Here is a 22,210-nt window from a genome sequence, read left to right on the forward strand (position 1 = left end):
CTAGAGCGGTCGCGAGCGGTCAGTCAGGCTTCCGGTGTTGAGGGCGGGCTTCCGGGGCGGGGATCCGGGACCAAGGAGGAGTGTCTGACAGTTGGCGCCGCCGGGAGGGTGGGCCGGCTGCTCGAATGGGCGCAGGGCCGGTGGGCCAGGTGAGGCGAGGGCGGGGTTGGGGGGGTGGACCTGGGCCGGATGCGGTGGGATAGGAGGGAGTACCGGGCTCCACTGGGAGACCCCGAGTGATTTCTTTCTCTTTACCTCGGTTTCCTTCTCTGTAGAATGGGGGTCCGAATAGAACTGTAGCACCCGCTTCAGAGGTGAGCAAAGTGAGCTCTTGCAGGCCACAGCCGCTAGCTCAGAGCTTGTACCTAGTGCTCCCTGCCTTTCTATACCACTGTTAGCATTGGTGATGTTTGCGTTGGGCGTAAGAGATTGTTGGACTTGGAATCCTACTGACTTGGATTCCAGTCCCAGATCCACTGTGTGGCAGTGGGCCCGTGCCTTCACCTCCCTGAAGCGCAGTTTCCTGCGCTGACAGTCTCAATATCATATGGTCATTTTGCAGATTGTGATGAGACGTGTATGTTAAGCATTTAGCATAGCAAGAGCTCAGTAGATTGGGACTATAATGATAATGATTCAGGGAGTCATTGGTGTAGCTGGGAATTCCAATAAAAAGGAGGAAGGAATCTCAGAGACAGCAGTAGGAAAAACAGAACCGCATCTGGGAAAATCGACATTCTGCCACTTATTATTTGGCCAATTTTGTCCAGTCTTGTAGTATAGATTTTTATTTTTCTTGAAAATGATTGTTGCGTGTTCCTTTGTCATTCATTTGAGAAGGAATTCACATTTCTGTTCTAATGGAAACCTAACTTGCTTGCCACGAGAAAGGGAAAAAAAATCTGAAATACAATGGAAACAAAACAGCCCATTAAATTGTAGACAGTGAATGGAATATAATTGAAAAGAGGATAATTTATGTTCTATGAGTCCATGTTTTCAAATCCCATCGACTCCATCAAATTGTTTTTGTTTTTGTTTTTTGGTAGTAATAGGGATTGGACCCCATGGTAGGCAAATGTTCTACCACTGAGCTATGTGCCAGCTCTTTTACAATTTTTTATGTTGAGACAGGGTCTCGCAAAGTTGCCCAGGCTGTCCTTGAACTTGCAATTCTTCTGCCTCAGCCTCTGGTCAAAAGTCTTGGCATGCAGCTGATGTGTCCCACCCTGAACCTAGCTTACTGAAGATTTATTTTATTTAAGGCACACTTACCACTTGCTGAGTATTGTTCCAAGAGCTTTGAGTTTATTGGCTCATTTAACCCCTCTAACACCTTTAGCAATAGATACTCTTTCTTATTGTACAGTTGAGAAAAATGAGTTCCAGAAAGATTTAGCCACTTGCCCAGGATTGGGAAGAGGTAAAATTGGGATATGTATCTAAATCTAAGAGCTTAGCACATGAAATCTGGTTTTTTATTTAATTGAGTTTTGGGAACTGCCATGTAAAAAATTTCTATTTTGTTAAATTTCAACTCTGAAGAATGCACTGGAAGTGGCTTTTAAGGTGGTAGAGAAAGGTAATTGGGTCCAAGAGGGAATTCCACAGCAATGGGGAAGAATACCAATACTTAAAGGATTCAGATAAGCATTAGCTAAGATCTTGCAAGGACAGACTCATAGTAATACCTTGTTTGGCTAGTAATACCTTGTTTGGCATTAACCACAGTTTGAATTCAGTTCCTGGCCCTGCTGTGTGTTGTTGTGTGAACCTTAAACCTACCTCTTTCATGTTAAATTTTTTTTACTTTTTAGCTCATTTTTACTTTTTTCCTAGGCTGGCTGTGAGAAGTCACTGACTACATACTCAATTCCTGGCATGTAGGAAGCACTCACAAGGACTTACTCCATGGGCATCGGAATCAAGGAGAACTTGTTTTTGAATCTCAGTAAGGTCAGTTGCTAGATGTGACATTTGACAAATGACTGCTCCTTATGAGTCAGTTTTTTGATTGATTAAAATAGAGCTAATAATGGTCTTTGCTCATGAGGCTATTGCGAGGCAATCAGTATGATGCTTAACTTTGGTCCTGATGCTGTTAGTGCTGGTTTGTGAGTTGCTGACATCTTTCCATGCCCTGCTCTTTTTTTTTTTTTTAATTTATTTTTATTTTTTAGTTGTCAGTGGATTTTTATTTATTTTTTATTTATTTGTATGTGGTGTTGAGAATCAAACCCAGTGCCTCAAACATGCTAGGCAAATGCTCTACCACTGAGCCACAACCTCAGCCCCATGCCCTGCTCTTTGAGGGATGCATATTGTATTATCTTTGTCCCATGGTAAAATCTAGAAGGGAAAGTGAATATGAGTGTCAGGTGCAGGGCAAAATGATGTCTGGTCATGTTCGTCAATCATGGAATCAGCAGAAGTCAGAAAAGGCCAGGGAAGAGGAGAGAGTCTGACATGTGGGAACTGAGGGAAAGCATCACAAAGTAGGGGACAGCCAACAGAGGGAAGAAGAACTTGCCAGGAGGATGATGGGAGATAGGTATTACAGGCTCATGTGACATCCTGTGTAGAAACTAGGAGGCAAGCTGGGTTCAGAGGCACATGCCTGTAGTCCCAGCTACTCAGGGAGGGTAAGGCAGGAGGATCACTTGAGCCCAGGTGTTCAAGACCAGCCTGGGCAACATAGTGAGACCCCCAACTCAAAATTAAACAAAACTGAGACACAGGTAAAGCACCTGATGGAGAGGAAGGCTGACTGTGAGACCAGGGGATGAGGCCAGGAGGAGCCCTTCCCAGTCCACTTAGTATACACCAAGCCTAGTCTCAGCCCCCTCCCAGGCCTTGGTACATAGCCCACTTTGCCCTCACAGCAGTCCTCTAGAGTAAGTAACATCCAGCCACACCAGTGCACAGATGGGGATCCTGAGACTGGACTGCAGAAGTAACTTGTCAAGGCCACACAGCTAGTAAGTGGTACAGCTGGATTTGAACCCCCTGCAGTCTAGTTCAAGTCTTTACTCTTTTTTTTCCCCCTTTTCTTCTTCTTCTTCCCCAGCCGTTTTTATTTTTTATTTTGAGGGTCTCCATAAGTTGCTGAGGCTTGTGATCCTTCTGCCTCCCTTCCCAAGTTGCTGAGGTTGCGGGTGTGCGCGCCACCATACCTGGCTCCAGAGTCCTTATTCTTGACCACTCTGTTTTACCCTCAGAATGGAGAGATGAGGGAGAAGCATCAGTGTTGGAACTGGGCCTGGTTGAAGAGGGCAGAGTCAATTGAGAGGGCAGAGGAGATGGAAGAGAGGAAGTAAGTTTGGCCCAAGACAGTGTGGCCAGGTGGTCCCGGAGGCAGGTAGCACATGAGAAAGTCATTTCCTTTAGTTATCTTTCAACACTGCCATTCATGCCTGGAAAGTTTCCATTGGTGCTGATGTGTCTATAACACCTTTCAGCATCTGCTGGTCTTATCCAAGTGAAAATTGGCTTTCCATTTCCTCTCTGGCCCCCCACCTCTCTGACCAGGCTCCTGCTGTCCTGGCTCGCTCCACTGCAGCCACACTGGCTCCTCATCCTTCAGACCTGCCAGCAGAGCCCCTGTCTTAGGGCACTGAACTCACTGGACCTTCTCTGTAAAACTACACAGCTTGGGCTGGGGTTGTGGCTCAGAGGTAGGGCGCTCGCCTAGCATGCATGAGGCACTGGGTTCGATCCTCAGCACCACATAAAAATAAATAAAGAAATTGTATCCATCTATAACTAAAAAATAAATATGAAAAACAACAACAACAACAAAAACAAAAAACACAGCTTCCTCCCTCCCCTCCTTCAGGTCTCTGTGTCACTTTAGTCTTCTTTGATCATCCAATTGAAGATTGCGACCGTCCCCTCCCAGGCCCTACATGTTTTCTCCATAACACTGGTAGCTTCCAACACTCTGCACTGTGAGCTGTTTTGCTTGTTGACTCTCGTCTCACTCCCCTGTCTCTGCACATGCTAGGGTCCATATTTTGTTCATCTCAGTATTCTAAGTGCTTCACACGGAGTACGTTCTCAGTAAACAATGTGTAAATGGGTGAGTGAACCGCATTTATGAAGAAGATTTGGGGGCAGGAAGTGTCTTTTTCTGTCCCTGTTCTAATCAGACCTTTGAGGTGTGTGGGATCGGAGCTGTGGACATTTGTTGTCCCTGTGACTTGTCCCAGGCACAAGTGATAGTTGTGGTGGCAGCTCTGTCTGAGCTGACGTTCTGCCAGTTGCTCTAGGCTATTCCTGGACTGTGAGCCCCTAGCCCAGGAATGCTCCTCTGGCAGGCAGGCAGGCAGGCAGGCAGGCCGGCCGGCACTGGGAGAGGGACTTGTGCTCACAGGGTGGCGATTCATGGGCCTTCTTTTATTCTCTGTTCCAGGCTCCAGGGAGCAGTGTCTGGCCCAGCGAGACGATGGTCTCAGTGACTATGGGTGAGTCTGTCCTTCTCTGGATGGCCCCCTCTCCTCACTGCCCTTTCTGAGGTATGGCTGGGAGGGGGAGGGAGGGAAGGAAACTGGCAGGAACAGCTGTACTCTGACGAAGGTGGGGGGCAGGGCTGGGGCCAGTTCAAGGCTGCCTGCCCCTTCTGTGTATCTGGATCTACTGACTGCGTAGTTTAGCCATAAAGAACTTGCAGTATGATGTCTTTCAGATCTCCTACAGGGCTTCTCAGAGCCTTGGTTTTCTAACTGTGAAATGGAGATCATAATACTCCTTGCATCCTGGCATTCTGGAGATTACCGCAGGTCATTTCTTGGTCATATGATCTCAACAAATGTTAACTCTTGTTATTTTCATGAGCTGTATCACCTGATTTTCTTTACACTCTGATTTCAGGATTGCCCAGACACAGAAATTACTTGGTAGCTTTGGAGAATCTTGAGATTTACTATACGTATAGTGAAGTACAGGAAACCCATTAACATGATATTTGTTTTGGTACTGGGAATTAAACCCAGGAGTACTTCTCTGGTCCTTTATTTTATATTTTATTTTATTTTATTTTTTTTTTAATTTTTTTTGTGCTGGGGATTGAACCCAGGGCCTTGTGCATGCAAGGTAAGTACTCTACCAACTGAGCTATATCCCCAGCCCTCCCTGGTCTTTTTTTAATTTTTAATTTTGAGAGAGTCTTGCTAAGTTGCTGAGGGTCTCTCTAAATTGCTGAGGCTGGCCTTAGACATGAGATTCTCCTCTCAGACTCCTGAGTCACTGGGATCACAGGGATGTGTCACCACACCTGGCTCCCATGTTTTTTTTTTTTTTTTAATATTGTTAGTTTTGGGTGGACACAATATTTTATTTTTATGTGGTGCTGAGGATGGAGCCTAGTGCCTCATGCATGCTAGGTGAGCACTCCACCATTGAGCCACAACCCTAGCCCTCCCATGGTTTTAAAACAATTAAAAAGCAAATATCTGAAATAATTATAATCCCATTTAAATACAGCATAGAAGCTGACACAACCAATCCATGATTTTAGAAGGTAGTTATTGCCCTTGGGAAGGGGTAATAGTGGCAGTAGGGGGATCTGGGATGTTGGGCATATTTTCTTTCTTGGTCAGAGTGCTGGTTACATGGAGTGTTTGGTTTAAGAAAATCTATTGACTTGTGTACCTTTTGGCTTACACATAGTGCAATAGAATGATTGAAAAACCAAACTCCCTCTAACCATCCTTGTCAAGAAGTGAAATATTTTCAGATGCCTCGGGGTCCTGCCTTGGTCCTACCCACTCCTCCAGGTGGAGTAAACCACTCTCTGATCTTTTCTGGACATATTTCCTTATCTTTCTATCTCTGTGTAGTTGTTTCACCAGTAGAAACCTTTTTATCACTCTCCTATTCTACAGACTTTTTATCACTCTCCTATTCTACAGACTTTTTATCACTCCCCTATTCTACAGACTTTTTATCACTCTCCTATTCTACAGATTTTTTTTTTTCAGTGCTGGGGATTGAACCTAGTGCATGCTAGCAAGCACTCTACCACTGACTGAGCTGCACCCCCAGCCCCAGTCTTGGATTTTGAAATTACGCAATGAAGTCTTCCGTTCTGTGTTCTTTGGTGTCTGACTTCCTTGTTTGAGGGTCATCTCTGTGGCCAAACATAGCTGTTGTCCTTTCTTTTTCGCTGCTGTGTAGTACTTCACTAAGTGACACAGTATGTTCATAATGCCACCATCAAGGGTTGAAGCTCTTTCTTTCTTTTTTTTTTTTTTTAACTTTTTTTTTAGTTGTTGATGGACCTTTTATTTATTATTTATTTATTTTCGGTGCTGAGAATCAAGCCCAGCGACACACATATAGGCGAGCACTCTACCACTGAAGTACACTCCAGCCCTGCCATGTATATTCTTGTATCTGTCTCCTCCTGGTGTGTATAGCAAACACCCGCTCACCCATTCCTAGATACATTGTTGCTCAGTTAACATTTCTGAAGTGGGGCTACAACTTAACAACCAGCGGCTTTTGACAGTTTAATTGGCTGCTTGTTTTCCTTTTTAGTAATATGTGAGATGATGATGTGTGCTGGGTGGGGACATTTGCAGTTCCTTGGACACTGGTTTTCAATAATCTTATGGTTAAAATTTCAGGATTTTCCTCAGGCAGAGAGTTATTTCCAACCTATGTGATGCTTTTTCGCTGCTGAAGAATAGATTAATTAAGATACAATTCATGAATGAGACATTTTACCTATTTAAAGTATACAAATTTAATGGTTTTTACATTCTCTATTCACAGGGCTGTACAGCCATCGCCACAGTCAATTTCAAAGCCTTTTTATCACTCTCCAAGGAAACCTCATGCCCATCAGCAGTCACCACTTCTTTTCTCCCAGCTCCTGGCAACCACTAATCTACTTTCTGTCTCTGAATTTGCCTGCTCTAGACATTTGTAGAAATGGAATCATTATGTGGTACTTTTTGCTACATAGACACATTGCCTACTGTGGGCTAATGGCACCCAGAGCCCTGAGTCTTGGCCAGTGGGTAGTGCCTGTTCAAAAGAGTGAAACAGCTCCCTTTTCCTGTGGGCTGGTGGAGGGAGCCTTAAGGTCAGGAAGCCTTGTCTGCTCTCTAGCCCCACAGGGCTCAGGCCACTGAAAGACACTGGCTGCGCAGGGTCCTCCTTGGCAAGATGTGACCTAGGGGTCTGTGCCTGAGTCCTGCATGCCACCCATAAAACACCTAATCCTAATTGTGTCTTTTTCTCCACTCTAAGCTTCAGTTGTTTTAAAAGGAAAATGAGTGAAATTATACTAGATCTTTTTTGTTTGGGTACTGGGTAACTACTGAGTCATATCCCCCGCACTTTTTATGTTTTGTTTTGTGACAGGGTCTTGCTAGGTTGCTTAGGGCCTCACTGAGTTGCTGATGCTGGCCTCAAATGCAGTCCTTCTGCCTCAGCCTCCTGAACTGCTGGGATTACAGGCGTGCCCTGCCGTACTTGGCCCAAATCTTTTCTAATTCAAAATAGCATGGATTGTTAGGTGTACTATTATCACCACGAGAAAGAAGTTGCTGGTGAAACTGGCACACCATCAATTATGAGGTAGATCTTTATTTTAGAGGTATTAAAATGTGAAAAAGAAAATGTCTACTTGGACCCCCCCACTTTTTTTTTTTTTTGTACCAGAGGATTGAACCCAGGGGTGTTTAACCTACATCCCCAGCCCTTATATATTGAGACAGGAATTTCCTAAGTTGTTTAGGGCCTCCCTAGACTGCAGAATCTGGTCTTGTGATCCTCCTGCTTCAGTTCTCTGAGCTGCTGGGATTATAGCCACTAAGCCCGCCCTGCAAGGAACCATTGGTCTTGTTGTGTGTTTTTGTTTTTGCAGTGCTGGGAATGAACCCAGAGCTTTAATTGCCTTACCACTGACCCACACCCCCAGCCCTTGGGATCATTGATCTTATCTTCCACCTGGCCTGACAAGTCAGGATCAGAAAAAGAAGTTTAGGTATAACAATGCTTCATGGCGCAGTCTGCCAGTGGCTCCATGTGTTTTTGTTTTGTTTTGGCTCTGGTGATAGAACTCAGGCCCGGAGCATACTAAGTGCTCTCTGCTGCTGAGTTACACCCCCAGCCCGGCTTCATGTTTAGTGGTGGTGAGAGGAGAGAGGAGGACCAGTAGTAATGGTAATAATAAATAAATAATAAATATAAAAGATGACATGGGTTGAGGAGATCCTTTGGCCAACCACCAGTTGAAGGCCTTTATCTGATTTTTCTCATTGAGTTTGCACAGTGATCCAAGGATGTTGGTGATGCCACCAATAAAATGTCAGTTCCACAAGAGCAGAGACTTCAATTTGTCCCCTGTGGTACTCCCAGTGCTTGGAACAAAACCTGAACTGTCCCAAGTAAACAGTATTTTCCCAAATTAATAGATGAAGAAAACAAGGCACTGAGCATTGTTGACTTGCCCAGAGTCCCTTAGTCAAGCAGGAAATGGCAGAGTTGAGACTTGAACCCAGAAGCCAAAGCTTATGCTGGTTCTTTTCATGCCTCTTTCTGAGGCAGGGCTGCTTCTGTGGCGGGTAGGATCTTGCTGAAACTTGTGGGCCTGGGGAGGGGAAGGGAAGAGAACCCCTCATCCCAGGTCTTGCAAATTAGTCATTGACCAAGTGCCTGCAATGCTGTGGCAGCTTGAGGGCAGGGCAGAGCTGTGAGGAGAAGGTGGAGAGCTTGGGAGCTCTGTTCCTGGTTAGCTTTGTGCCCTGGGGTGGGTTGCCCAACCTCTCCAGCCTAGGTTTTGATTCCTCCCTGGAATCAAAGGAGGGGGAATCTCAATAGTGTTTAAGTCAGGTGGTGAGGGGACAGCTTCCTTCCTTGGTGTGTGCACTCAGCGGGTGGCCTGGCAGGTGATGCGCTCTGAATCTCAGGGAGCCATTGCCGTTGGGGTTCTGCTGCTGTTCTTCCCTCAAGAGAATCACGAGAATAACAAGCTCTGTTCAACTCCCCAGCCACCTCTGAGTGGATCCAGTTCTTTAAGGAAGCTGGCATTCCTCCAGGACCTGCTGTTAATTATGCTGTGATGTTTGTGGATAATAGGTGAGGTGACTTGAGGGGACAGGGCTGATCTTGGGTGGGGGGAGGCAGGGAGCCGGCTGGCCCACTTTGGGCCTCACTGCTGACCCTCCCCTGCAGGATCCAAAAGAGCATGCTGTTAGATCTCAACAAGGAAATCATGAATGAGCTGGGCGTGACTGTGGTGGGTGACATCATTGCCATCCTAAAGCATGCCAAGGTGGTACACCGCCAGGTGGGTGCTCTGCATGGAGGGCAGTTGCAGATCTAGCAGGAGACCTGGCAGCACAGCAGGGGGACTTGGGTTCTGAAGCTGATTCAGCCATTTGCTCTGTGACATTAACTTATGGCCTAACCTCTCTGTGTCTTATGTTCTCTGCCTATAAAGAGCAGAGAGGTAAACCTATCCTGAAGTGTGGCTGTGTTAGGCTAGCACAGTGTACTCTGCCTGAAGTAGAGCCTCAGTAAAGGTTCTAACTTTTATCATTATTGTGAATTCGTACGTTCCCCATAATCATCATTTATTTCTAGAACTTTATCTGTCCCCAGGACAGCAGGGTTTTGTTTTGTTTTGCTTTGATTTTGCAGTGCTGGGGTGGAACCAAAGGCCTTGTGCATACCAGGCAAGTGCTGGACCACTGAGCTACACCCGAATCCCAACCCTGACACTTTTTTTTTTGGGGGGGGGTATTGAACACAGGGTCTTGTGCAAGGCAAGCACTCTGCCACTGAGCTGCATCCTCAGCCCTCTTCTGGATGTTTTAAAGAGTACTGGTTAGATACTTTGTGGGATGTCCCTCAGTTTGGGTGCGCATGGTGCATTTTCCTGGTCACGAATGAAATGTTTGAACATCCCTTCTCTGGCAGTCAGGTTCTGATCCTTCTCCATGTTGCTCGGATCTCTGTCCCTGGTTCTGTTGTGTTAACCCAGGTGCCTGTTTTTTTACAGAACATGTGTAAAGCTGCCACTGAGTCAGTGCCCTGCAGCCCCAGCCCGCTCCCAGGAGAACTTCGCCGTGGTGCCTCTAGTGGTGAGTCTCATTTATTCAGGCCTCTTTTCCTCTTCACACTCTGTCAGCAAAGAGGATACACCTGGTTATCCATCGCATCACTTTTGAATTTTGCAGAGGTGGAAGCAAAGCCATCTCAAACCCTCTTTTCTTTTTTGCATGACTGGGGATCTAGTCCAGGGGCCCTCTGCCATTGAGCTACACCTGCAGCCCTTTTTATTATTTTGAGACAGGATCTTGCCAAATTGCCCAGACTGGCCTCCTCCCTCAGCTTCCCAAGTTGCTGGGATTATAGGCATGGGCCACAGTGCCCAGCCATCTGCAGCCCTCTTTAAGGGAGAGAAATAAACTGGGAAGTGAGTGGCTGTTCTTACAGTGTGTTCTTATTCACTGTGGACATGTTCCAGGGTGCCCAAAAGCAATCTAAGAGGTAGAAGCAAAGCCATCTCAGGCCCTCTTTTCTTTTTTGCAGGACTGGGGATCTAGTCCAGGGTGCCCTCTGCCATTGAGCTACACCTCCAGCCCTTTTTATTGTTTTGAGGCAGGGTCAGACCCCAGATATGTGTAAAGCACATCTTTAGTCTCTGCTTGCATAATATTTGCTCTTCCCAACTGGCCAGCATAAGCACTTTGTGCTAAGGCCAGAATCACTGTAGGCAGCGCCAACTCAAAGGCATGAATTCAGGGAAGCTGAACAAATCGGTGATTATTTTTACAATAGTCCCACAACATATATGCAGAAAAAGGTTTGATCATAATGGTACAGCTGAATGACTTATGTGTAGGACACCCGTGTTGCCAGCATACAAATGCAGAAACACAAACATGACCAGCCTCCTAGAATCCCCCTTGAAGTCCTCTCTGTCACTTCCCCTCTCTGGGGCATTACTGCCTTGATTTCTAATAGCATAGAGTAGTTTTGCCAGTCTTTTAAATCTTTTTTTTTTTAAATTATATTAGGTTTTTTTTTTTTTTTAAAGAGAGAGTGAGAGAGGAGAGAGAGTGAGAGAGAATTTTTAATATTTATTTCTTAGTTCTCGGCGGACACAACGTCTTTGTTTGTATGTGGTGCTGAGGATCAAACCCGGGCCGCACGCATGCCAGGCGAGCGCGCTACCGCTTGAGCCACATCCCCAGCCCAGTCTTTCAAATCTTTAATGAGGATATTTTTATACCTTTCTGAATATTGTTAATAGTTTAAGTTTAGCCAGGTGTGGTGGTGCATCACCTGTAATCCCAGCTACTTGGAAAGTTGAGGCAGTAGGATGCTAAGTTCAAAGCCTGCCTGGGCAACCTAGTGAGACTGTGTCTCAAAAATAAAAAGTGGGGCTGGGGTTATGGCTCAGTGGTAGAGCGCTTGCCTAGCACGTGTGAGGCACTGGATTCGAATCTCAGCACCACATATAAATAAATAAAGTCCATTGACAACTAAAAAAATATTTAAAAAATAAAATAAAATAAAACAAAAAATAAAAAGGGCTGATGGTGGAGCTCAGTGGCAGAGTACTTGCCTGGCAAGTGCAAGGCCCTAGGTTCAAGTCCCTAGTACTACCAAAACAAAGTTTAAAAAATGAGAACGCATATACTTAAGAACTAGTGAAGAAAGTGGGCAATTAAGAAGAGAAGGGGTAACAGGCAAAGAAAGAAAGAAAAGGGTGTGGAAGAGCTCTCCAAACAGCATTCCCACTAAGATCACTTGTATGCACTTCCTAGTATCCGTCACGTGTGTCTCTCTGATGCAGGAGGGAGGACAGTTCATTGTTCTCTGACATCCTGACTCAACTCAATTTCAATGGAAAACCAGGCAGACTGGAGCATGCCTGTAGTCCAACAACTTGGGAGGCTGCAGCAGGAAGATTGCTGTAGCCCAGCAGTTCAAGGCCAGTCTGGGAAACATAATGAGAGACGGTCTCAAAACGAAAATAAAGCAAAAATTCAGTGGAGCCAAGACCCAAACAGTGCTTAGCTGTCATGATGATAAAGCAGCAGGTCCCTGGCCTCTGTCGGCAATATACTTCCCTCTGTGTCAATACAAAAAGTATGGCCGTCTCAGCTGCTTTCCTTTTATTGTAGAATAAAAGGTCATGGTGATCATGGTGATCATGGTGCACCTGGCCAGGTACAATGCTGTGAGTGGAGGCTCTCCTGGGGCAGATTCTACACAGCCCAAGAGTTTGTAGCTGCTGGTCATAACGCCACCCCATCCAGCTGAAGGAAGAGCTGGAGAGATGTCTCTGGGAAATTGACCCTGGATATATACCAGAGCCTTAGCAGAGAAGAGACCAGGGCTGGAACCAGGCATTTCTTTCCAGAGAGGGAGGCAGTCTGATAGGACCAGGACATTTGTGTGTGCATGTGTGGTACTAGGGATTGAACCCAGGGTTTCTCTACCACTGAGCTACATTCCCAGCCCTTTTTACTTTTTTATTTTAAGACAGGGTCTCACTAAGTTGCCCAGGCTGACCTCAAGCTTGCAATTCTCCGGCCTCGTCCTCTTAGTTGCTGGGATTATAGGTGTGCACCACCATGCCCAGCTCTAGTCCTAGGACTTTGAGGAACTAATATTGCTCTGCCTCCAGACTTGGGTGCTGGGTATGTGAGGATCATCTTTTGTTAAATGGTCTGGGTAGGTTTAATTTAGTTTTCTATATGTTATAGTTATTATTTAAAAAAAAAAAGCAATAGGTAATTATAGCAGTTCATTGAGGGTCATTATGGGAGAGAAAGTCCCTACAGGAAAAGAAGATGACTTTGGGAGGGTAGTGAGACAAAATACTGAAGTCTGGGAATGGGGATGTAGCTCGGGGTAAAGTGCTTGCCTAGCAAGCACAAGGCCCTGGGTTCCATCCCTAGCACCTGGAAAACATCAACACACAATCTGAAAGCCAGTTGGCAGAAAGTAGGGGTTGAGATGAGGCTTCTGGGACTAATCAGAAAGTAATGGCAGCATGAAGACTTTCTCCCTTCCCTCCCCTGCAGCGGCTCCCCAAGAGCTCTTGAAACCCATGCCCTAGAGCTAGCAGCAACAAACCCTAGGCAAGACCACCTTCTTCATTCTGGGGCCGGCCCTCCTGTTGGCATGCTGCAGCTCCCACCCTCGCACCCCAGGCATCCCCGCTCCTGCTTCACAGGCGACAGACTACCAGAGACTGCCCACCCATCACCAGAGGGAGGCCACCTCTTTCTTGCCCCAGCACAACTAGAGCCAGACCCACATTGCTCAGGAGCCTGGCTGAGTTACTCCGCTCCCTGAGTCCCGATCCTTCATCTGTAGAATTGGTTCACAGAGGTTCCTTTCTGGGCATGTTGGTGTTTTCAGCAATGGGTTCATCTCTTCAGTAGACTTCACTGTGGACGTATGAAGGGTAGAAACCACTTTAGGTACTGGGGACCCTGCAGTTAGCAGACCATGTCTCCTCACAGACTCCTGGTTTTGTGGGGGAGTCCACCAGTAAACAGATATAACTGACTGTCAAGCAGAGTTGAGGGCTACAAGAACAAGAAAGCATAGTGTGGGTCAGGGTGATAGAGGTGATGGGTGCTGACCAAGAGTTGCCACCTGAGAGGAGTTCTGAGTGAAGAGAAAGCCAGCCTATCAGTACTTGGGGAGCAGCATTCTAGCCAGAAGGAACAGAGAGTGCCCAGGAGGCTCCCGCTTGCCAGGTGAGGAAGATCCTGGAGACTGGCACAGCTGAGGAGCGTGGGGAGGGGAGGAGTGAGCTCAGCCCAGGGCTGGACACCTGATGGGCAAGGTGTGGTGGAAACGAGTCAGGTCCAGGGCCCTGGGAGGGGTGAACTTCACAGGGAAAGTGAAGCCCTCCTCCAAGCATCCCTATTATGAGGAGAGTGCGGCCACAGGGTGACACGGGCTGCCCCTTCCTTGTGCTGTCCAGTGCCAGCCTTCTCCACTCTGGCTCTGAGGCTGCTGGATTCAGGCCTTCCTCCCAGGGCCCCACCTGACTGGACCCCCCTCTTTTCTCCCCTCAGCTGCCTCCCGAATGATCGCCAACAGCTTGAACCGAGACTCCCCACCCAGCACTCCCGCCAGACGGTCAGACACCAGCACTTCCAAGATCTCTGTCACTGTGTCCAACAAGATGGCAGCAAAAAGTGCCAAGGCTGCTGGTGAGGGACTTGGGCAGGTGGTGGGAAGAGCTGGAGGTGAATATGTGTTGACAGAGGTATTGGGGGGGGTCATATCCCCAATATTGCAAGGTTCTGGGCTGGGGATGTGGCTCAAGCGGTAGCGCGCTCGACTGGCATGCGTGCGGCCCGGGTTCGATCCTCAGCACCACATACCAACAAAGATGTTGTGTCCGCCGAGAACTAAAAAATAAATATTAAAAATTCTCTCTCTCTCTCTCTCTCTCTCTCTCTCTCTCTCTCCCTCCCCTCTCTCACTCTCTCTTTAAAAAAAATATTGCAAGGTTCTTTGAAGGCTACAGGGGCTACAAAACCTTTGAACTTAAATCACCTCTGTGAACTTGGTCAAGTCACCACACCTCTGTAGGGCTCACTTCACATCTCCAACTGGGAGGATGGTGGGAAGTGCTCAATGGCATGTTGGCGCAGGTGCATTGCTCTTGTCACTCAGTGGCTCAGTCTTTTTTAGCAGCCATTCACTGAGCCCCACTAGTGCTGTACCCTATACTTAGTGCCTTCGTCAAAGGTAAAGAACCTACTGCCTCCTTCCAGCTGTCAGTCTGAGCCTGTAACCCTGTGTCTGTAACCCTCTGGACTTCCCATTTCTGATAATGAAGCCCACCCTTGTCCCATGGTCTCCTAGAGCCCTGCGTGGGTTGGACTCATCTCTTGCATCTCCTCTGCATGCTCTGGCTCAATGCCTCTCCGGCCTCCTTCTAACAGTGGACCTCTGCCCCTCATGTTCCATGGGCAGCCTCCTCAGGCTTCTCCACAATTGCCCTGTGTTCCTCTTCCCAGTCTCACCTTGAGAGCTGAGAGTGGGACTCGAACCTTTGGACACCAAGATCTGCCCTACTCCTGTGCCTTGGTTGGCCCTGGCCCCACAGTGTGGTGTCATAGGCACTTGGAAGCTGAGGCCCAGGGGGGACTGTGTGTTTCCCAGGCCAGTTCCATCGTACTCTTCCCACATGGGCTCCCCTTTGCCTGGTTTTTTTTGGAAGCCTTGCCCTCTTTGGGCCTTGATATGTGTGCCACAAATAAGAAGGCTACCATTAGTTTATAAGGTGTTGAAATAATGGTGACTGGCTCTTTCACCTCTTGACACATTGAGGAATTCTTTTTTTTTTTTAATTGAAGTGTAATTTAGTTATACACAATGCCTAAGTGATACATATACAGCTTTATTAGTTGTCATAAAGTGAGCATTAAAAAGGGGGGGGGAGCACAGTTGTGAAAGTGTAGACCCTTCCCTTCACCCAGAAGGATCCCCATCTGAGGGCTTTTGGGCTGGATTTGGGTGAATCACAGAGAGCCTGGGTGCCTCCGATGTCTGGAGATCCCGAGTGGCTTCTGTGACCTTGTGACACCCAGACCTTTGAGTTCTTCAGGGCTCAGTTGGTGGTGATGGGGCCAATAAGGGGTCCAGTCATGCAAATATGGAAATAAAGAACATATGTCCCCTTTGCCTAAAGTCTAACCCTAACCCTCCCCTAGCAGCTCTGGCCCGCAGGGAGGAGGAAAGCCTGGTTGTTCCCACCAAGCGTCGCCGCGTCACTGCTGAGATGGAGGGGAAATACATCATCAACATGCCCAAGGGTACCACCCCCCGGACCCGCAAGATCCTGGAGCAGCAGCAGGCGGCAAAAGGTACTGGCCTATGTGTCCTGGAGACTGTGGGTCTCCTGGCTACGTCGCACAACACCCATCATGGCCTGCAGGTGGGGGCTGAGAAGTAGACTAATGAACTTAGGGGACCTTGGGCCAAGGAGATGCAACAGTGGCCATAGAGGAGGGGAACACATCATCTGTGTCCTGTCGTCCTGCAGTTAGTGTAGCCAGGCACCTGAGGGGCAGGGGCAAGGAGTCAGTGATGGCTGCCTGTGAAGTGAATGACCCTGCCTGAGTGAGGGCAGGTGCCCCAAAGTGAGCATTGTCATTGTGAGCCAGGGAAGTTAGACTGAGAGTCAGTGCAAGTGGGGGCTGGTAGCATGGAGATGTACTTTGTTATGGTAGCATTGTTTTAGGATGTTGTGTTTGAGGCCAGGTACAATGGCACACTCCTGTGATCCCAGTGACTTGGGAGGGTGAGGCAGGAAGATCACAAGTTCAAAGCCATCTTAGTAATATAGTAAGGCCCTAAGAAACCTAGCAAGACCCTGTCTCAAAATTTACAAAAAGGACTGGGGATGTGGCTGTGTGGCTCAGTGGTTAAGTGCCCTTGGGTTCAGTTCCCAGTACCAAAAGAATAGAAGAATGTTACGTTTGTTCTTATAGAAAAACTTTCAGATGGGGCAGAATCATACAGTAAAAAGACTTTCCCATCATTTCTGTATCCCATGGTTGCTGTTAACCTGTTTAGGGTAACATCTGTGAACTTGTGTGTATCTGCTACATATGGACATTTTTTTCTTTTTAAACACAAATAGTATCATCTTACTTTTTTATTTATTTGTTTATTTTTGGTACTGGGGATTGAACCCAGAGCCTCAAGCATGCTTGCTAAGTGCTCTACTACTGAGCCACATCTCCAGCCCTTTTAGAAATTTTATGTTGGGGGCTGGGGTTTTAGCTTAGTGGTAGAGCACTTGCCTAGCACGTATGAGGCACTGGGTTTAATCCTCAGCACCACATAAAAATAAAATGAATAAAAATAAAGGTTTTCTGTCCATCTACAACTAAAAATGTGTTTAAAAATAAATTTATGTTGAGATGGTGTCACTAAGATGTCAAGACTGGTCTTGAACCTGTGATTCTCCTGTCTCAGCTTCCTGAGTCTCTGGGATTACAGGTGTGTACACTGTGCCTGGTTCCTCATCATTATTGTTTTTTTAAAATTTGTTCTAATTAGTTATACTCTTCATTCGGTTTTAATGGCCATTTATTTCCATAGTATTTGTGAACATGATTTGGTAAACATTCCGTTGGTGGAGATTTAGGTTATTATTTGCTGAGAGAACTCATTACCATTCATCAGAGTCTCCTAGGACCCATGATCCCCAAAGAGAAAGGAACAAATAGGAGTTAAGGACTCTTTCCTTACACACATTTCATGAATTTGTACTAAGGAGTAAGGAGTCTGGGGTGTCAGGGTGTCAGTTTGCGATGATCTTTCCCACACTGACTCTAGCCGGTGTGAGGGTCAACAGTAGCCAGTAGTGCGGGTGTACAGCTGACTCGGCTGTAGTGGAGCTGACTAGAGTCTGCTGGCCTTGTCGTTCCTGCCTCAGGGTCTACATTGCTCAGCCTGGCCCTAGGCCTGCAGGGCTGCTGGGCAGGTGCTGTCTCATGGCCTCTCTTCCCTCACAGGTGTCCACAGAACATCCGTGTTTGACCGCCTTGGTGCTGAGACCAAGGCAGATACGACGACGGGGAATAAAGTGAGTTGGCAAAGGTGGAGCCTCATGGGGCTTGAAAGCTCTTGTCTTCCTGGATGTTGTTCCTGATGCTCCTGCATCTCGCCCCTTATGGGCCCCAGCACGGGCTCCCCACCTTCCCAGGCTGCTCCCTTCTTTGCTCGGGTGGCTTTCCCCTTTGTCTTCTGCCCCCGTGTCTGTCTGTAGTCTGTCTACCTGTCTCTCTCTCTCTCTCTCTCTCTCTCTCTCTCTCTCTCTCTCTCTCTCTCCAGTCCAGTCCTAATGTGTCCTGATTTCTGCCGGTCGTTTTCTGTTCCCACCAACCCATACTGTCCTCAGCATCTTCCCCCAAAGTCATTCCTCTTCTAGGACCCCTTCTTATGGATGTCCCCCTCCTCCATTCCAATTAGTCCTTGAATTGGGTCACTGTCTTTCTCTACCTCTGCTGCCACTTCTTCCTGCCTGGATGGGGTGACAGCCTCCTTACTGGTCTCACACAGCTGCCGTTAACCCCCTCCAGTCCCTGTCTCCCCAACAGCAGGGTGTGCTGCCCGCAGGATGGGCTGGCTTCCTCCTCTGCTGGAAACCCCTCTGAGGCTTTTCCCTGTCCCTGTGACGAAGCCCACTGTCTTGTAGTGGGCTGCAATTCCCTGGGTCCCAGGCATGGAGTATGGTTTGGAGCATACCCTGGATCGCGCTGTGGCTGGCCATGTCACCTTGGCCATTCACTTAAGCCTCAGGTTCTCATCTATACAGTACCAGCTCAAAGGGTGGTCATGAGGCATGAGTCAGATAATCCCTGCATGGTGCAAGGGCATGGGTGTGTGATGAGCCGATGTCACCTTTGCTGAACTGTGGGTCCATGGCTCTTTCTCCTTCCTCACTCCCTTGCTCACCAGGTGCCACTGCTCTGGCTGTTTCTCACCTCCTCTTACCACTGGGATGATAATCACTCTTAGGGTCATGTGGCTGAGGGGTCCAGCCAGGTGGAGGCATTGCTGTGCTCATCCATCCTGCAGGGTGCCTGTCTGTGGAGATGGAGTTTAGAGTCCCTCTGAACTCTAAGCAGGGTTGAGCTGCCCCTAGCTCCTCCCCTCCCGCATTCTTCTGTTGTATAAATTATGGGTTTATTTGAGCCAGTAAGGCAGGGAAGCTGCTTTTCTGGGAACTCCTGGGTGAAATTTCCCAGTTTGAGAAAGCCTCAGGATCAAACACAGCCACCCAGAGGTGGGGAGATGGGCATAACATGCCGAGCACCCAATAACCTGTTTACCTCAAGATCCCTGCCTTTGAATCCTTCCCCTTAAATAAAGGATTGGGGCCTTTTTCAGTTGTTCAGTTCCAGTTCCTAGCTGGGCTGGAAGACCCATCAGGCACTCCCTTTTAAATCTGATTTCTGACTGGCTTTGTCTTTCTTTCTTTTTCTTTTTCTTCTTCTTCTTTTTTAATTGTAGTTGAACACAATATCTTTATTTTATTTATTTTTATGTGGTGCTGAGGATGGAACCCAGTGCCTCACACTGGCTAGGAGAGCACAATCCCAGCCCCTGTCTTTATTTCTTACTGATTATTTTAGACTTTTATTTTCCCAGGTGGCTCACACCTCCGAGTGGGAATCTGCTCTACTGAGGTGCTTATAACCCTGGCATACTCTTCCTCAGAGAACACCTCACTGTCATACTTGCAGTTATTTATTTATTTATTTTTAATATTTATTTTTTTAGGTGTAGGTGGACACAACACAATGCCTTTATTTTTATGTGGTGCTGAGGATCAAACCCGGGTCCCACCCGTGCTAGGCTAGCAATCTACTGCTGAGCCACAATCCCAGCCCTATACTTGCAGTTATTGCTGTCATACTTTGGACTGTGAGCCCCTTGAGAGCAGGTCTGGAACTGCTCTGTATCCCCAGCATTGCTTGGTCTAGGGCCAGGCCCCAGAGTTGGGGCTCAAGATATATTTGCTGAATAAATGACCAAGTGACTTTTCCCCATGCTCATCTGTAGACCCCGCCCATGTCGTCCCTCTATGCGGCACACCCTGTTCCTTCCCTGCTTATTGGACCCTTTCTTTTACTATTCAGATCTCAGCCCAGCTACGTCCTTGTCCAGGGAGCCTTCCTGAACTTCCAGGCAAGGTCTGGTGCTTTCTCTGGGCTTCCTACTCCCTGTCATCTCCACCCCATGCTGTCACCACCATCTGACTGATGGGTGTTTCTTCCAGCATTGAGTTCCAGGAAGGCAGTGTGTTGAGTGACTACATGATTCACTGTCCTATCTCTGATGTCCACAGCCCACGGGAGTTTTCAGTCGCCTCGGGGCCACTCCAGAGATGGATGAGGATTTGGCATGGGACAGCGACAACGACAGCAGCAGCTCTGTCCTGCAGTATGCTGGGGTCCTGAAGAAGCTAGGACGGGGCCCAGCCAAGGCCAGTCCCCAGCCAGCACTGACTGTCAAAGCCAAGGCCACAAGCTCAATGACTACGACGGCTGCCCCAACACTACGGCGCCTGACGCTTTCCTCACGCCCTGGGCTGGAGAGGAAGCCGGAGTCTCTGTCCAAAGTCAGCATCATCCAGAGACTGGGCAAGGCTACCCTTGTGCCTGAGGCCCAGGACAGCCAGGTCACAAGCACCAAGAGTAAGTCCTCGGCTGAGGTCAAGGTCACCATTAAGAGGACTCTGGTGGGGCCCCGGGGGAGCAGCTCCACTGAGGGCCTTGGTGCCCAGATGGACCATGCAGGCACTGTGAGCGTGTTCAAAAGACTGGGCCGCAGGACCTTCTAGCCCATGAGCGGGGCGGGGTGCAGATGGCAGAATTGCCGGCCTGTGTCCGGCCCCTCTTCAGGCTCCTGGTCCCTTCAGAGCCTTCCTCGAGGGCCTGTCCGCCCACCTGCCAGCTCCTGGTGACACTGCTTGTCTCCCTCAGGCACTCACACTGGGCCTGAGCACTCTGGGGAATCGCCCATAGTTCCTGGTCTGGCTGGTCACTGGCCTGGCTTTGCCTGCTATGGGACTTCCCTTCTCTCCTGCCCTCTGTTCTCTGCTCTCTGGCCATGGCCTTGGCAGAATCCACTTTTCTACCTCTTCCAAGTGCCAAGTGCCATCATCTTTCCTGTGACCCCTTCCTCCCTCTTAGCAGCACTTGCTGCCTCAAACTCCAGCTCCTTAGCTCCCTGTTCCCCTGCCCACGCTCAAAGTGGGTGTCCCCCGGGGGTCTCCCTTCTCCTGGCACCCAGCCTTTCTCCCTCCTCTGCCCCTCCCCATTGCTGTAACTCCTCTCTTTTTTCCTCTTCACTCTGTTCATTTCTCTTCTGTTTTCTGTCCCTGTGGCAAGGCCCGACTGTCCGCTGCATCCTGCCTGACCCTCCTGCACCTCCGGCCTCCCAGCGGCCCCCTCGTCGACGGTGGCGTCGAGCCTGTAGAGACTGTTAGCTGCCCTCCACGCCCAGGCTGGAGGGACTTCCCAGGCCCTGGGCTACTGCTGGGGCACCTCCATTTTCCTGCCCTGGGCATCTTTTTCTCTAAAAGTCTGTGGTGGGTGGTGGGCATTGGGAAGGGAGGCCAGTTTGGAGAGAGAAGACAACAGCTGATTTAATATATTTTTGTGACTTCCAAACCGTTTCTCTCCCCTCCTTCAGGGTGAGCTAAGGGTGTTCACTGCAAGCCTAGTGTGGGGTAGGGGCACTGGCCAAGGGTTGGGCTCCGTCACTGAAGGTCAAGCTCCTGCACACGTGTGGGCCTCGAGTAGAGGGAGTAATGGTCACAGTCACCATTCATTCCTCCCCCAACATGCTGCCACTATTCTGCCACTCTGCCCTTCCTCCACAATTCCACCTGTTTCTGCCACTGTGCCTGTTGGTGGCTCTTCAAACTGTGGGCTCCATTTGTGAGGAAATTAGTTCTTGTTGATTCAGTTGTTCACCCCCTCACTCTGCGCAGCCCCCGCCTGTTCTAGCAGGTGGGCAGGGCTGGCCAGGGTCCTGGTTGCATGGTCAGCCTCTGTAATGAGGGAGAAGGTGGCTACAGGATGGTGCTGTCCAAAAAATTGGAGGGATAAGAGAAAGAGACCAGGGCCACTGTAGGTATATGGGATGAGAAAGCCTTTCAGAGGAGGTGACATGTTGACTGAACTGGGATACAAGAAGTGGCTTTGTGAAGTTCAGTAGGAACATTCTAGCACAGGGACAAGCAGGGGCAAAGGCCTTGAGGTGGGTCAAGGAACATGAAGAAGACCACGGGGCTGCCAGTGAGGGGCAGCTGTCTACCATGAGATGGGGGCTGGTAGACAGGAAGCAGATGCTCTGGGGCTTTGGGACGCAGGGCGAGGAATGTGGATATGGGGCTGAGGGCTCTGAGTTTTGGAGGGTTTGAAGCAGGGGAGTGATGAACTGAGTTGCCGTGTATGACAGTCGGTGGCACTGGCTGCTGTGAGGAGAGTGCGTTGTTGGGAGGGCAGAGGTGGAGACCACTGAGGTTTCCAGGCAGGGAATGAAGGTGACCTGCCTGATACCATGGCAGTGGGGGAGCAGAGAAAACAGTGGACATAGGGTGTACTTTGGAAGTACAGCAGCAGACGCTGATTGGAAGAAGGGAATCATCGTCCCACCCAGACTTTACCCCTGAGCTGCTGGGGAATAG

General features: G+C 48.5%; 1 protein-coding gene across 6 annotated transcripts; it reads left to right on the forward strand.

The window, feature by feature from the left end:
- Window positions 1-22: 22 nt before the first annotated feature.
- LOC308638228 (uncharacterized protein C19orf47) lies at window positions 23-21,188 on the forward strand. Of its 6 annotated transcripts, none has more exons than XM_081275474.1 (11): window positions 23-149; window positions 1,840-1,956; window positions 4,412-4,463; window positions 9,000-9,087; window positions 9,184-9,298; window positions 10,013-10,094; window positions 14,061-14,198; window positions 15,711-15,863; window positions 17,523-17,593; window positions 19,862-20,210; window positions 20,907-21,188. In XM_081275474.1, exons 2-11 carry the CDS (start codon window positions 1,912-1,914, stop codon window positions 21,002-21,004), a joined length of 1,191 nt encoding a protein of 396 aa, XP_081131600.1. In that variant the 5' UTR covers window positions 23-149; window positions 1,840-1,911; the 3' UTR covers window positions 21,005-21,188. The 6 variants fall into 6 exon arrangements, with proteins under 6 accessions (XP_081131600.1, XP_081131601.1, XP_081131598.1 ...); XM_081275475.1 differs by having other exon boundaries at window positions 15,714-15,863; XM_081275472.1 differs by lacking the exon at window positions 20,907-21,188 and having other exon boundaries at window positions 19,862-20,868.
- Window positions 21,189-22,210: the final 1,022 nt, after the last annotated feature.

This window comes from Spermophilus citellus (genome assembly GCF_964194105.1).
Source record: "Spermophilus citellus genome assembly, chromosome: 18".
Lineage (NCBI taxonomy): Eukaryota > Metazoa > Chordata > Mammalia > Rodentia > Sciuridae > Spermophilus > Spermophilus citellus.